This window comes from Myxocyprinus asiaticus, chromosome 4 (genome assembly GCF_019703515.2).
Source record: "Myxocyprinus asiaticus isolate MX2 ecotype Aquarium Trade chromosome 4, UBuf_Myxa_2, whole genome shotgun sequence".
Taxonomy (NCBI): Eukaryota; Metazoa; Chordata; class Actinopteri; order Cypriniformes; family Catostomidae; genus Myxocyprinus; species Myxocyprinus asiaticus.
Window position 1 is genome coordinate 13,437,493 of NC_059347.1, and position 16,702 is coordinate 13,454,194.

The following is a 16,702-nucleotide window of genomic DNA, read 5'->3' on the forward strand; positions in this document are numbered from 1 at the left end:
TAAGCTGATTAACCTGTTATCTTCAGAAAATACCAACCCGATCCGTGTTGCAAAATACGCCACTGTATGTTGTTCTGACGTTTACGGTAAATGCTCGCGGCATCCCTATATTTACAAGAAAAAGTCGCAAGATCAGTTCCACATGAAAGAACAAGGTTTCAAATTGTAACAGGTCCAATTTAGAACCAAAACGGCCAAATTTTACCTACTGCAGGTATTTTGAATTTCAATCTACATAATTTGTATTCTAGAAATGCTTTCGTTTGCCCATTTAGTGTTTGCATATTTATACTAGAAAAAGGTAGACTACAAAAAAAAATAAAAATAAAAATAAAAAGAAATTAAAAAAATGAAATAATACAAACGAACAATAAACACATTTGTTTTATTGAAATTTAGAGAATGCAACAAAATCGTTCATTTACCCGAAAATCCAGCACCGAGATGTTTAAATAGATCTCTTAAAAGAAACTACACAATGATTTTCTCAATGCAAGATTATAAACCTGAGTTGTCCCTGCCTATGGACCACCGCTGTGTTAAAATGATCAATAAGTGAAATAGCCTTGAAATGCATTTTTATTTATAGTGAAGTGGCTTCTCCTTCGTGTATATCTGGCAGAATATTGCAAACTTAAAAAAAATAAAATAAAAATAAAAAACATTCGGGTTTCAAGCGCTTGATAATGTTCCAAGTTGTAAATGAGAAAGAATATATAAATGTAACAAATTGAGACTTAATAGGCTATGCTATTTATACACCAATGTACAGTTTTGAATAAATTAAAATCTGTCTCCTGTAATCAATTCACCTTATTTACATATGCGTTTTAGTTTTATTATTATAAATAATAAGAAACAGATAGGTCCCAGACATGAGCAACTTAAACGTCGACCATCCTCAGATGTTGTCAGAGATGAAGTCTTTTTTTTTTTTATTTTTTTTTTTTTTTAGGATTTACATGATAACCCGGTTCAAATTATGAACAGTCCATAGATGAAATACTGCACCTTTTTCTTAAGAAATTTTAATTTATTCCTCAAATATGTCATTCGCCGCCAGCTTGCCTTGTAGATCCGGAGAAAGGTAACTTGCATTTTTCCATGAAATCCAGGTATAGGCCCCCCTGATATTTTAGGCCTACTCGATGAGGGATGTCGCATGGATGTCTGAGCCATAACTTTGTCACCGTCAAACATTGACTTTTATTTATTTATTTATTTTTTTTTATTTTTTTAAGCAAAATTATGCATTTAGAAAGAGTCAATAGGTGTGTTATATAACATCAGGGTCACTTCGGTGAATGTCCCTGTGTTTCTCCAGTCCACTGACCATTCTTTGTATATTCTGCAGTTCGTTAACGGAATCCTTCACTGTTGATTTGGGTGATCCCGTATTTTGGCTGCTTCTGGTTTTATGGCTTTGGTGCTCAGATATGGGACTGCTCTCCCTGCTGCCTGATTTCGATGACTCTGACTCCGTATTCAGTGTGCTTGTTAAGCCGGTGGTGATCAGACCGGAGCTCTGGGGAATAGACACCGGGATCTGATAGGGGCTGAATCGCAATCGTGGCCTCGTGCTGCTGAGAAAGGGGTTCCTGTTGAAGGAGGACGCGGCACTGCCGGCCGGGAGAGCAGAAGCTGCTGCAGCCGCCGCCGCCGCCATGTATGTGTACGGGTATGGTAGCAGTCCCCCGAAAGGTTGCATGGAAATACCCTAAATGTAAAACAATAAGCTCTTTAATTCATAATAAAATTGACTTGCTAATAAATACAATAATAGTCAACACATTAGGCTGCATTATGTTGATTTAGAGTTGAGCGTGTAAACAGCATCGACAAATAACTAGGGCTAATCGTTTGCTGTGTGATACAATAATTACAGTTTTCTCTGTCAATATCCAAACACAAACACTCTTTTCCTGTGTTTAGGCATGATTCCAAATTCAGTATGTTGTTACAGTTCTGACGGAACTCATTTGTGAATTGATATAACCGCTTAACATTTTGAAGTTATGACACAAAATGTTAAAATAGTTAAAACTAAAGAGTTTAATGAGATTCGCAAACTACTTTATTATTCACTTTTATCTTAGAGACGCTCAGAGATATAACTTTTTTTTTTTTTTTTTTTTTGCATATTTGAACTTTATTCGAGTATAAATATATCACGACTTCATTACATTTTGAAGAGAAAATTTATACTTTTACAAACAAATCTTTTGAGTCGAATCTTTTGCTCAATTTGATTCTCTTGAATTGGTCAAATCGGTTCTCAAAAGCGGTCTAAATGATTCATTTTGCGAATCGATTCGCGAATCTGAATCAAAATCATTCGGAACCGCGGACAGCGTGTGTTGTGTCTCCACTTGGGAATCTTAAAGAGAAGCGACTGTTAATGTAAGTTTTAATCTAGTCGTCTTCTTCTTCTTTTTTTTTTTTTTTTTTTTTTTTTTTTTTTTGCTATAAATTAATCTGACACATTTTTGCGAAATACTGATGTGCCTTAACTTTGTTAAAGTCTCTCACCTTAACTGGAGAACATATGTCTAAAATTTAGCAGTTCATAAGTTAACAAAATGTGGTTACCATTTACATTTGACCAAGGTACCACGTGAATAAATCAACAATGACTTCTGTGCCATTATTTAGCCTATGCAGTTTACATTTGATACTATTTTAATGCTTTTATTTAAGAAATTTTCTCATGAGCTACTTTAAATTGTGTCAATTTCCATAAGTAAAAGTGAAAATACCTTTAAGTGTGATGATTGGGTACTTTATTGTGTTACTAAGTGTTGTACTGCAGACGCTGTGTTATGCGGAGATGCAAGTGTCAGCAAATATTTCGAAATTAGTTTTGAAATACTTTTTTTATGATAATGCATATCATAAACAATCATCATACCTGAGATGCAAGCATATGTTGTGATAAGTGGAATGGGAAAGGATTTGGTGAACTGGTAGTCTGAGATGAGAGACCGCCATTCTCTAGTCCACTTTCTCCAGACATTGAGGCTAAAAAGTGTCCCATGCCCATGGTTGAGAAAGCACTAGGAGCCATAGCAAACTGCCCAGGGTGAAATAAGAGGGGTTGTCCTGTACTCAGTGGGTTAAAGAAATGTTGATTTTGTAAACCAGAGAGGGCTAGACTTTGCAAGTGACCTGCACTAAAATGCGACGGGCTCTCTGTTTGAACCATCAGAGGGGAAAAGCCTTCTTTGACTGTGCTTATGCCTACACAGTCTAAATCCTTTTTGGAGGTATCTGATTCTTTCATATTCCTGCTTTCCACCTTGTCCTTTTCCAGGTTTTGCATACTGAAGACATTCTCTTTCCTTAAATTTGAATAGTCCCCTTTCTTTTCTAGGTTAGATCTGTCCTTGACTCTGTCCTCACAACGCGGGCTGAATGGTGATGGTGGTCCCTGGCTTGGACTACTAACTCTGATCGACCTGTCATCGTGTTGGTCAAGTTCGTGGTCACTTTCATTGCAGGTTTTGTCATCTGGAACACAGAAATATATTAAACACATTAGATTTATTTTCTTTTGATAAAACATAAAATCAAAGCAATTGTCCCTGTAATATATTTACATTGTTTTATCCACTCTTTTGGTAATAACAAATCAACTTGTAACCGTTTAATCACTTCTTTTGATTAAACAGGGATGGGTAAAATGGGTTCCTCTGCTGTGCCAAAATTCAACCATGGCACAGGGTGACTTTTGTTTTTTGGAAACATTGGGAATTTGCAAAGAATAAATGTGAAGAAAAAATCCTAATGAATTCGTAATGAATTGTAGGATCTCAGATGAAAAATTAGCCATCCCATAGCATGTTTATTTGGACACAGCAAATCTACAACCAGCAGCACCTGGGGGACTTTTTTAAAATGCTTGTGCTTGTAGGCATCCCCTTTCTTAGCTAATTTAACAACTACATACATGTAACATGTAACTTATTTGCAATATGTAACATGTTTTAATTTTTAGAATAAATATATCTTACTGACTCAACTGACAGTCTAATTCCTGATTGGAAAAACCCACCAATTGCACTACAATCATGCAGCTAGAAAAAAGCAAGAAATCAGAAAGTAGCCTTGGTCATGAGAAAGTGGGTTGTCAAAAAATGTCGTGTTGACCCAGTAATGAAACCCAAGGTTTTATTTCAAATGAACGATTTACTTGAAACCTTTGTGAGTTATCATAAGGATTATATAAAGAAAGAAAATTGCAAATGGCCTTACAGTCATTTGTTTTACCTCTGGATCTGTTGAATTTAAGTGGACTTGATACTGGTCCAGTCGGTGAGTGAACTGAATCCCTCCCAGCAGTTTGTTCGCAGGATGAGTCGTCCGAATCTTCTCCATCTCTATCGGCTTTGCATTGATCATCATACATACGCATCGAGGGCAGGGCTAACTGCTTTCTGAAAACCAATCTGAAATTAGTTTACTGTCAGATAGTTCACTGTTAACCCCCCCCCATTTATACCATGATCAATGGAAACGTAAATGCTTCACGCTGCAACCCCCCCAATGTTCAAGCCAAATCTACACCCTTGTAACCACAAATACAAAATTAACTATAAATAAATGTGGGTTCTGCGCATATTCGTAGTTTCAAATGAACAACGGTTAGCATAAACACAATAGGCTACCTACCTTTTTTCTCTTCTTCCATTTCCAGTGTCTCTAAATCCTTTTGCGAAAGGATTATTGTCAATTTTCAGTTGTGTGATCTAGTAAAAGAGTGAAATTACGTTTATGACATTTAAACTTTAATTTAAACATTTAAATAAGTATTCAAATTGAATCTCGCTCGAGGTTTTTCAAACGAATAAGTCTCAAATTGTTCTGGAACTAATTAGTGGTTTGACCCAAATGATCCCAAGTAACTCAAGTCAAATGATCCATGTCGACATGTCCTAGTAAACAGTATCTTTCATCGTTTGATCATTTTAGTTTAATTCAAGCTTACATTGAACTGATTGGTCATAACACTTTCGTTTGTTTAATCGAATCCATTGTGGCTTCATCTTGTGGAGATGGACTTTTTTAATTATTAGGCTATTATTCCACCCCCCCCCCCCCCCCCCCCCCCCTCTCTCTCTCTCTCTCTCTCTCTTTTGCATTATTTAGGGGTCACTTGATTGTTAAGCAGATCCAATTGTTTAACGGATCTCAGGTTATAAGCCTACATACGGCCTTATCAACTTTGATTGGCCTGCAAAATTAAGAACGCATAAAGCCACCAGACTCGGTATAGCCTACAGTCATCCCAATAATCCAACTATATTCACGAAAAAGACGAAAAAGGAGAACATACTGGGTGTGTGATAGAAGATACTAAACAAACCTCTATAATAAACAAGTTAGCAATCGTTTCTCTCTCAGCTTATGATTATTCATAATGACAACAACAACAACAACAACAACAACAATGCATTAAATAAAATGATGACCTATTCATCACTGCGTTTTACGTGCTCACATTAACTTACCTTGTCGTTCTGATATGCAGTGACAGCTATAAAATCCATCTCAGGAAATACATATGTCCTGAAGGTGCTATATGGGAGTTTCAGAATATCGTTGGCTCTAACGATATGAAACCTGGGCTGGTACTTGTGCATTGAGTTTAGAATGGTCTGAAAGGTAGAAAACAGTAGTTCTGTTATTGCTCCGTTATAATGTCAATAGAATTCACAGTATAATAGATATTTTAGTGGTAACAAATTTGAATAAACCTGTACAATTCAACTGGCTAAGACCTTTGATATTTAATTAGGACTTTTCCTTATATCGTGGCGATAATGTGGGGGTTTATGAGAGTAGCAGGCATTCAGCAGCCTTCTACACTAATAATAAACGTAGCTTAGGCCTATATTGAAACGTATATTTAAGCTATATATTTAATTAGTTATATTACAAAAAATAAATAATAATTATAATTAAAAAAAAAAAAATCTAAAATGCCATTCATCTGTTTTGCATTTTGATATAAATAGTAGCATAGCCTATAGGGTAAAAAAAAAACAAAAAAACATACATATCTTTGGCTCACACTGTGGATGGGACATGGTTTTCCCCGTGGCATTTAATGTAAAGGAAACTGCTCTCCGGATCTTTCATGCTTCATTTAGGCGACAAACACTTTAGGAATCTAATTACTGCACATTCCTCCATTGCACCTCAAAAAAAAAGTGTTAGACATGCCTCTCATAAAAAAAAAAAATAAATAAAAAAAAAAAAAAAAAAAAGGGAAAACATTTTAAGAGGCCCACAAACTGTGTTTGACTTCTCGAAATCATCTTTATTTCTTGATCAACTAGATAACCTTATTTGAATCCTTTTTTACTTTATTTGTTATCTCCTTTCCGTGCCATAGGCCTCCTACCAATGGCTGGAAATAACATAAGCCTAATATAGTTATTTCTATTACAAAAATGCATGTACATACAGACGTTTCCATAGCAGAATTGAATGAAAGTTAATGTAACTTACAAATCCATGTTTATCCGAAATATTGTTGGTCAGTTTGAGTTTATTGAATGCAACAGGCTTTGCCATCCACTGTTCACCCGTGGCCGGGCTATCCGGGTGAATGTACATTCGTTTGGGCATCTCCGGATCGGCCTTTCCTGCGACCATCCATCGAGAGTTGTGAAATTTGTACCGACAGTCGTCTGCAGCAACAATATCCATCAAAAGTATATACTTGGCTTTTTTGTCCAGGCCGTTCACGCGGACTTTAAAAGGAGGAAACATTCTCCTGTGGACGGAACAGATATCATATATATATATATATATAGGTCCGATTTCCTTCATGAAAATATTTATTTGACATTGCAAAAGAAATTAAATATGAAGAGATAAGCTATAGGCTAATTTAGCTGTAAGGTTTCAGTAATTTTACCACAAATATATATCCTCCATGTCTACCTCGTTTGGCACAGTAAGTAAACAGGCTATTGCACCTTCGTGCAAATACGATATTCTCGCAAAATTGTTGGTGTATATTTCACGAGGATATTTTCATTCAAATGATATGCCTTAATGATGCGATAACGTCAGTTCTTTTCTTAGAAATTTCAACTAGGCCTACTGATCCCAAAATAACAGCAAATTCAGCTGTGATCTTGACACAGTAAACTGAAGCCTTTTGTTATTGTTGTGTCCCTCATATAGCGCAGTCTCGTTAAGACACATTATAACAGATATGGACAAATGTGAATGTTATTGCACTGCTGATATTAAATATGTAGAAAAAGACGGCTCCTTGTGACTCCGTTTATAGCCTACTTTCGTTGCAATGTGAGCGATCTAAAGCATAATTCCCATCGAACAATATTTTATTTCAGTTTCAATATTTGTATTTATTTTCCATTCTGAAACATAGCTACAAAACTTGTTCAGTGTGAATGTAGGTAACCGCATAAATATTACCAAGTTAATGTCCTACGAAAAAAAAAAAAAAAAAAAAAATGCATTACCTTCCTGATTTAGTGATGACCATTTCGGTCCCGATTTTGTGGAATTGATCCCAAAGCTCCTTAGCCTCTAATGTAACTTTAGGATCGTCTTCAACGTCCTCTTCTGGCTCTAGACTCTTAAAGGAGCGGAGATGAGCCTGATGGTGATGACCCAGCGCCGCGTGTAGTCCAGCCTCAGCCGCGCCTGAGAGCGCATGATCCGCCAGCGGTTTACTGAGACCCGGCGGTAAAGTGAGCGCTGGGAAAAACGAGGGTTGAGCCGCAGCAAGGAAAGCTGACATAGGGAAGTCTGCCGGCCTGTGCGCGTGAAAGGGGTGATAAGCCATAGCGTTCGCTGTGAAAACTGGATCTCTCATCGGTGCATCCAAAAAGCAAGATGAAAGTATAATATTCTGAAATAGCAGCGCCGGTAACTCGCGCAAGTCCAACAGAAACTCTTACAACTGATCGACAGAGTGCTGGTTTCACAGAAGTTGTAGAAGACTGGCAAGTTAATGTCACTCCCGCTTATGATTACCCGATTGCAGCACAACGATAATATCCTTCAAAAGAACATCATTGACACTTCTGTGTAGATTTACTGTGGTCCTTCTGTCCAAGTCACTATAGAAACGAAAGCAGCTTCGGGAATAAGGATGCGAAAGTCGTGACCGCTGTGCTACTGGGTCTGTCTTACATGTCCCGTCTCACTGGATCCCCGCACTAATGAACCAAACCGTCTTGATTGCAGATTTTACGCATTCTGGACCAATTGTGGAGCTCCATAGGCGTGGTTTTGACAGCTCCAGCACGGGTTGGGGGGGTTGGTTAGAAGGTGTCGGAAGTATTTGCAGTAAGAAAACATGTCAACAGAACAAAATATGAACCAATGACAGAGTGCGGATCTGGGAACCCCACCCCCAAACGCATAACAGAGGAACGGTCATATGGCTGTGGGCAGCCGGCTGAGAGAGCGTTTTGCCCGGCTTGTGTTTCGTGAGTTTTAGGACCGGGTGCGCTCTTGATCTTAATGCCCGAATGTCGAATTTTAAGACATTAAGCAAATTAGAAATATCATTTAGAAATTATGTGTGAGACTGACATATCTGAAATTGTATTTTAAATAAATTGGCGCTATTTTGTACGGTTTTGAGCGATAATGGCAATCCACACATCACGCAAATGCCGTTATGTGCAATAATAAATGCAAAACAACAACAACAACAACAACAACAACAAATCTCATTATGAAGCAGATACATTGGTGTGATTTTTCCAAGCGCTACAAAATTGGTTACACGGAGAAGGATGCTCGCGTAAAAGTATGGATCATTTGAAAGCAAGAAAAAGAAGAAGATTGATTTCAGCTAGAGAATGTGTCCAGAGTATGGACTGGAAGGAATCATGAGGTACTGGTCACGCATAGTTTTTCAAACCAATGCTTTTTGCATAGCCCTGCAAGAATGTTACACAGTTTTATCCGATCACTATCCCCAGCACACATGTTAAGTCGCCCGACAGGGTACAGCAGAGTAACAAAGCTCCATAAGCAGTCGTGTACCTTTAAGAGGCTCGTCAACAGATCTTTGATTAAGTGGGACTCCGTTTGTTAAAGAGCGCTTGGCGCCAGTCGGCTGGAGTCCCACAATAAGAACCTACCCCTGTCAATTCATATTTACCCCCAAATTCTCAAACAGCGTGCACCCATCCACTCAATGTTCCCTAAAGCGTGCAGGATGAGAAAAATGCAAACAATACGTTTTCCTTGTGGCAGCCTATTTCTGCATTCGGCAATTAATTTGACCCCATATAAGATTTACTATGTGTATTTGAATCGATATTTAACTCTTTGAATACTTTGACAATTCTTAAATAGTAAAATCAAAGGACAATTACATTGATCTCACACATTGTTAGTTTTTGTTTAGAGATTCAGACATGCAATGTCATCAGGAAATGTACCTATTTAATTTGCCTCATTCAATTAACTCTTTTCATTGTCCGAAATACTGACGATAGACCCCAGAGATGACTTCATACTCAAGAGCAACCCCCCCCCCCCACACACACACACACACACACACTACCCCACTCCCCACAGTTACGGGTGAATCTCCGGGATTTTCAGTCGAGGGTTTACGAAAAGATATCTCACAAAAGAAGAAGGAGTAATCAACATTTTGTTTTGGATAATTCTCTATCGACATTTACAACCCACATACCATGCGTCTTTGGTAAGACATCTAGCCTATTTTATTATGTGAGCAAGCTTCAAGTATCCAAAGTTAAATAAAGGATGAACACAGGTGGATTTTTAGATTCCTCATACTGTAGACGTAACAGATAACAGTATTTAATTAACTGTCTATGTAATTGTTAACTTTATTCTAAGTTTAAATCATTGCTGAACTTTAATTGTCATGTTTTATATAGGCCTATATGTTATATAGCCTACATTATGTGTGTGTGTGTGTGTGTGTGTGTGTGTGTGTGTGTATATATATATATATATATATATATATATATATATATATATATATATATATATATATATATATATATATATACTTTTTTAATTGCTAGGCTACTTCTTGTGTAAATCTTTATGATCATTTTAGAAATGTATCATCAGTTTGCATTACATAGCTAGAAATGTAATTTTGCAATGTTAAATGTAAGTGACAACATCAAATAAAATACACGGATTACCTACACACAAAACATTTTCGTCTATCTGGTCTAAGTATGTCAAGAGAATTTTGAGGATATTTGTAAATCAAGTACAAAATTGAAAGTGTTGTCACCTCAGATCAGCAATAACCACCGTTAACTTCTGTTTCTATAGTCTACTTCATCCTGAATCCGAAGAGAGGCATGCACAGACCCCAAGTGAAGAAACTTAACGATTTTGCCATGTATATACTCATGACGTTAATTATATAAACAAAGATCCATGTACTGAGCTCCAACTCATTAATTTGTTCTAGTAAATTAACCGGTACGCAGAATTCCCCACAGTTGTCTGTGCTGTTTTGCAGGTGTTATAGAGCACGCTTTCATTCAAACGTGCAAATGGGTTAAATAAATATATGAAAGAAAAACAAAAAGAGGAATATATTTTTAAAAGAAGTTATTTATCCTATATTTCCAAAGCGGTTATTTGGTTCTTTTCAAAAAGGTTTTGGAAGCCTAAGCAATCATTTCGAAGCATCACCAAAATGTGCTTCGCAGAATTTATCCCGTGGATCAAGTTCTTGGCGCCAGACCGTTTAGGACCTGTCAAAGTTCTTCATATTTCTCCAGTCCAAGAACAGCCCAGAAGAACCCCTCCTTCAAGCACTCTCCTCTGTTTTCCTTTAGTGCTTCCGTCGCTGTAGGTGCATATTCTGACCATCATAAGCAAAGCATGTTAAATGTGCATGTAAAATTGTAGTTCATCTCAAAGGTTTTTAACAAGAGTGCAAACTAGACACTTTTAGTAACGCATTTTTATTATTATTATTATTTAAAAAAAAAAAAATATTTTTTTTTTTTTTTTTTTTTTGCATGTGGTCATATAGCCGAAATGTGAAATGCAGTTTAATAGCATTCTTTTTTTAATGAAATAATAATAATAATAATAATAATAATAATTATAAATAAATCTATATCCTTTTTAAGAATTGAAGCGTCAGATAGACTTTGTCTCTGAGCAAAGGTGTACATCAGATGGGGGCGCCAAAATAGGTCAAAGCGCCTAGTCACCTTATACACTTTTGGGCACTTGAGTTTGCAACGTACGTTCAAGGGTTACAATGTCCTACACATCGAGTAAACAGAGAGTAATCTGGTGTTTTCTGATAATTTGCTTTGAATTACTGTCAGCCCTCCCGATAACGCGGCAGGGGAGACGAGCTCTTCATAAAACAACCCAAGGAAGGAGTGACATATATTATAGACAATAGAAACTCGAACATCACATCATAATTCAAAACATTGTTTTCTTAAATATTAGGTATTTATTTTTCACATGCGTGTTCTTTCCTTGAGAGCAGAGAGAAAGGCTTAATCTTAAAGACAAAAGAAGATTTTTCATTCAGATATATATATATATATATATATATATATATATATATATATATATATATATATATATATATATATATATATCTGCTTATAATATAAAACTTGGTCAAGGATCTAAGTTGTAACTTTCCATTTCAGAATATTCAAGTGATTAAGAGTCATTTTTGATCATTTGATGTAGCATTGCTGCTTCTTGTTCTTTGTAAATTCAAACACGCTTTTCAAACATACAACTCAGATAGGCCAACAGCACACAGAATGTAAACACTGTGCGTAATGTAGATAGGCCTATGTTTCATTCATCCATTCTGAACCATCTTAATTCCAGGTTTTGTCAAATGCTTGATATGTTATTGATAATTGTGAACAATTGAACAGACTTTGCCGTTACTGATTAGTTTTGGAATTAGTTTCTGTACTAATTGTTAACACAAATGAGCTCCCTAACAGGTAAAGTGATTGCCTAATAGGTTAAAAAGTTTTCTGTCACAAGAAGAACCACATTAATCCAGACAGATTTGTTTTATTTTTTATTTTATTTTTTATTTTCTGTGACGAGGATCGGGCAAGGTTTGTAATTTTTAACTAAAAAGATAATAGTTTACAAAAAGAATGTATAACAGATTTATTCTTTAAAATGTGCATTATTTAATCATTAAAATTACATGTATTCCTATTCATTTATTTCTGATAACAAATAATAAAAAGAACCGAAGTTCAGACAGATATTTTATTCAAAAACAAAAGAGGGTCGTCTGTTGGCACAAATTAACGTTTTCAAATCAAGAAATAGTCTGACAAACGTACACTTTTGTGATGGTCTTATGAAACTCTGCTCTGCCCTTTATTCCTCAAGATACACAATAAAAATAAAAACAGAATTCACATGACCGACATTATTTATTCTAATATAAAGTTTTGCTGTATCACAAGTCTAGCACGAAAAAAAAAAAAAAAAAAAAAAAAAAAAAAAACTAAAATTTTCCTTTATTTAAAAATAAACAAATAATAATAAATACAAATAAATAAATGAATAAATAATCATGATTTCATATGTGCTTAGACGGAAAAATGCTAATAATATAACATGTTCATTAATTTAAACTGTAATGAATATTATTCAAGATCACAGAAGAAGTCCGTAAAAAGCTGCCTATAAACTACGTATTGATTAGCTTTAATTGACTTTGATTATAGATTGATATTTAATAACAGGCCTGCATACGAATGTAAAAGCTTAAAAAATGACCACTGGAACCGTTCCATTTTCTAGGTTAATCTCCTCACCTATTTAAAAATGAGCTAAGTAAAAAATAATCTAACGGGATATAATCACATACCTGTTGATCTGCAGTCATTCGTCATTCGTCTACAGTGTGTGGATTTGCATACCTATAAATCGATTGGCATTGCAAGAAGCTAAAAGTCTGATTTGCCTTGTCATGGGTTCCGCTTATAAATAGGCTAATGCTTCAAGACAATGAATTACCTCATGATTTGATTTCAAGTAAACCTATTAAAATGTGTTTCCATACAAAAACTGGTAAGTCCTTCATATTTTATGATGACATCACCTTGGTAACCATGCAAAACAATGTCATTTTGGTTACAAGTGTGATTTCTACAATAGCTCCCCTAAACTGTATTTTGACTCACAGACAATCTCTTAAAGTACAAAACCAGCAACACAATATAAGCTTGAAACTATAAACATATTATCCATCTTGAAATTATTCAAACAGCAGGGCCATGATGCATCAGAGCAATTGATAATAGGCTGTGTAACAAATTCATGCAACATGTTGCTGTTTTAATCTGAATAGCGTGTTTTTTTCTTCTTCTTCTTCTTTCTCATGACACATTTGGATTACAATAACGATAGAAATTACACATGATTTTGCTCCTTGATGATTCTGATGTATAGCTAGCAATGGTAAAAAATGTCCTAGGCCATCTGGTCATCTTCATTGGTTGGCAAGCATGGCGAAAAATGTTTGGGATGCCTTATAAAGGTCATTCTTTCAGCCAGCCACTGGGTTGAGATTCGCCACTGATCAAAGGCTGGTGGGAGTGTGGGGGAGAGTCAGCTCTCTTCTGGGCTGGATTATAAAATGAATGTATTAACTTCACATGTCACTCTCTCCCCACACCAGTACTACACCTCTCTCGGGAATGTTCTACATCTTATAGATGTTTTTTTGTTCTTCTTTAACAAATATCTGAAACACTGGCTGGTTAATACGAACACTGGTATCTCAGCTTGGGTTAGGCTGTGAGACTGTAGGGAGGATTTAGAAATGCTATGCTGTCAGAGAGATTATGTTCAGTGTATTGCCAACAAATGTTACATGGAACTATCTGCTTAAGTTTGTTGAGTTACATGTACACACATATACATATATTTGGGATATTGGATTTTCTCTCAGTCTGTCTCTCTGAGACTACAGGAGTATGACAATACATTTCTGGAGTAGGAAGTGATCTCAGAGGTCCCACACAAGAGGAATGGCTCCCTGAATATATTGGGTAATAACTCGTAATTAAAGCCATACGATGAGCTGACTTGAGGGGTGTGGAGGACAGGTTATGCGACATTACTTGCATCTTCTCTTCTCTTCTCTTCTCTTCTCTTCTCTTCTCTTCTCTTCTCTTCTCTTCTCTTCTCTTCTTCCAAGACTAGTAAAGCTGTTTGTTTTCTTTTACAGCTCACGACCAGCACATAACACTTTTTCTCCTTCCTGACTGTCCACAATAAATTGTACAGAGACTATTTAAAGACATACTGGAAAAAGAGAGAGGGTGATAGAGATAGAAGACAGAAAATCGGAGCAAGATGACATGAAGAAAAGGAAAGATGTTCTGTGTTGCCTCAGTCACCATTCAAGATTCAAGACCTATTGTCTGACTAACATCCCGCCGCACCCCAACCCCTGCATGACCAGCTCCATCTCTAACAACATCAGAGAGCAGACAGGAAGGGGGCCATCAATCTTGGCTGCTTTCACCTCTCCGGTCACAGTCCACACCTGGGACACATTCGACATTATGTTAGGTCACCCTGGGGTCCAATAGAGTTATTGCAAGGTCAAAACAGTAAAGTAGAAATCTCGTTCAAACACTTGGAGATAAACTTTATTTCTTGCATATAGGCAGCTCGGATTGCACAAAGGGCTGTGCTGAAGTGATGAGCAGGTTATTGTTACACAAGTTTTGGAGGACTCTGATGGACTAGGACTCCCAGAGATGAGAAAAAGATGCATTATATTCAGTCCATGACATTAAATATTTCTGTCAAGGTGAGAGAATCTTTCATCAAAAAAAAAAAAAAAAAAAACTCAACCAGTTGCAAAATGATATTACATGGTTCATTACATGTATCATGCCAGTTCTGAGGTGAAATGTCCACCGTCTGGTGCGTAAAGCGAGTTAAATTTTCTTGCAAACAGATCAACATGACCACACAGGAAGTAGGCATGATGTTTCTGAGAGTTCTGGTACCCTAGTATCGGCCACATTATGCCAACTCACTGACATATGACATCTCCTAACAGACATTTTTGCATCGGCACCAGTGTGTTTACATTCCCCTGTGGTGTGACCTGAATCTTGTTGCATCAGCAGGGTGGGAGACCCAGGTTTGGTTCCCAAGTTGAAACAAGGAAATTATAGTGTTGCATAATCAGTGTTGCACGAATCAGAGATTATATTTTCCCCTCTTACATTAAATTTTTACTCCACTGATGGTTAGGTTTAGTTTTGGGTTTGGGTTTGGGGGTACAGTTTATAAAATATGCAATCCTCCTCACTGTTTTTAAGCCTGTACAGCTAAAAACAACTCACTTCACAACTCACCTTTGGCGCACTTAGTGGACATTTCAAATGGAAAAATGGAGCCCCTGGAAAATGGAGCTCATACCCATATGCCTAACAACACTTACCACTTTGGCCACTGGGGGCAGTGTTTCAATGTTTGGTATTCATAGTCCGATTTCAGCTAAAGAAATGTAAACCTACTGTTTCTGATTTCACTGTGAGATCAGTCTGAATAGGTGAGGTTTTTAAGGTTAATGCTCTGTCATGTTTAATATCAACAAAATATCCCTCTCTACCCTAAACCTTAAACTTAACCGCTAGTGTCATAAAAAGCATTAATGCATAAAAAGCATTAATTTGCTACAACCCTTGTAGCAAATTAAATTAACCCTTGTGCGTCAATAAAAAAAAGTTACTCAGAGGTCCTTAGAGGATGTCTGTGTCAAAAACTGCCATAATAATATTATACATTAATATTATTTTCCACTTTCAATAAGTTATTTTTTTAACCAACATCAGTCCTGATCATAACTATCAAATATTAATTCATATTCAGGATTTTAACTCTTTAAATGGCAGTTTGTTTATATAATGCCACTGTTGTTTTTATGAAAAAAAAAAAAAAGGGGGATTTCTTTTTTTTTTTTTTGGATTATCACATTCTGGGATATGGCAATAATTAGCAACAACATTGATTTTGATGCATTATTATTTTTTGTGCAGTGTCAGATTTAAAAAAAAACCCCTCACACTCAGGACCTTAGAGGACAAAAATGTCCACGTCATAAAACTGCCATAAAAATGTAATATATTAATATTATTTTCCACTTTCACTGACTTAGATTTTTTAACCAACATCAGTCCTGATCATAACTACCAAATATCTATTCATTTTCAGGATTTTAATCCTTTAAATGCCAGTTTGTTTACATAATGCCACTGTTGTTTTTTACACACACACACACACACACACACACACACACACACACACACACACACACAGACACACACACACACACACACACACACACACATTTCTCAGTACACACATACAAAGCACACTCTGGCTTGCAGTGCTCTATAATACAGCAAACAAAAAAATAGGAAAAAAGTATGTATTTGCTCCATAGGCTAAACATGAGAAAAATGGCGCCATCTGGTGGAAAATATAAAAACTTTAAATTTTGAAGCCAGGGCTCCAGAATGAAAGCATAATATCATAGAATGTATGATTCAAATATTGCAGTTTTAAGGGGTTTTAATGGAGACATTTCTGTCCTTAAGGTCCTGAGTGTAACTATTTTGTGTACACAGTGTATTATAGATGTATTATAGGAACTGAGGTT

At 36.2% G+C, this 16,702-nt stretch overlaps 1 protein-coding gene across 2 annotated transcripts; it reads right to left on the reverse strand.

Annotated features, from left to right (window-relative positions):
* Positions 1 to 366: 366 nt before the first annotated feature.
* Positions 367 to 8,248, reverse strand: LOC127439853 (T-box transcription factor TBX2b-like). 2 transcript variants are annotated; one of them, XM_051696113.1, is made up of 7 exons: positions 7,500 to 8,248; positions 6,511 to 6,778; positions 5,508 to 5,654; positions 4,669 to 4,745; positions 4,267 to 4,433; positions 2,909 to 3,507; positions 367 to 1,717 (listed from the first exon to the last, which is right to left on the reverse strand). In XM_051696113.1, exons 1-7 carry the CDS (start codon positions 7,853 to 7,855, stop codon positions 1,277 to 1,279), a joined length of 2,055 nt encoding a protein of 684 aa, XP_051552073.1. In that variant the 5' UTR covers positions 7,856 to 8,248; the 3' UTR covers positions 367 to 1,276. The 2 variants fall into 2 exon arrangements, with proteins under 2 accessions (XP_051552073.1, XP_051552072.1); XM_051696112.1 differs by having other exon boundaries at positions 4,267 to 4,445.
* Between the last annotated feature and the right edge of the window lie 8,454 nt (positions 8,249 to 16,702).

What these genes read in the sequence shown, in the direction of transcription:
- LOC127439853 (XM_051696112.1), bottom strand. Translation starts at nt 7,855, where the DNA reads ATGAGAGATCCAGTTTTCACAGCGAACGCTATGGCTTATCACCCCTTT. An exon ending in AATGGAAGAAGAGAAAAAAG is followed by an intron (nt 4,446 to 4,668) that starts GTAGGTAGCCTA and finishes AACTAATTTCAG; the next exon opens with ATTGGTTTTCAGAAAGCAGT. An exon ending in TAAATTCAACAGATCCAGAG is followed by an intron (nt 3,508 to 4,266) that starts GTAAAACAAATG and finishes TCTGTGTTCCAG; the next exon opens with ATGACAAAACCTGCAATGAA.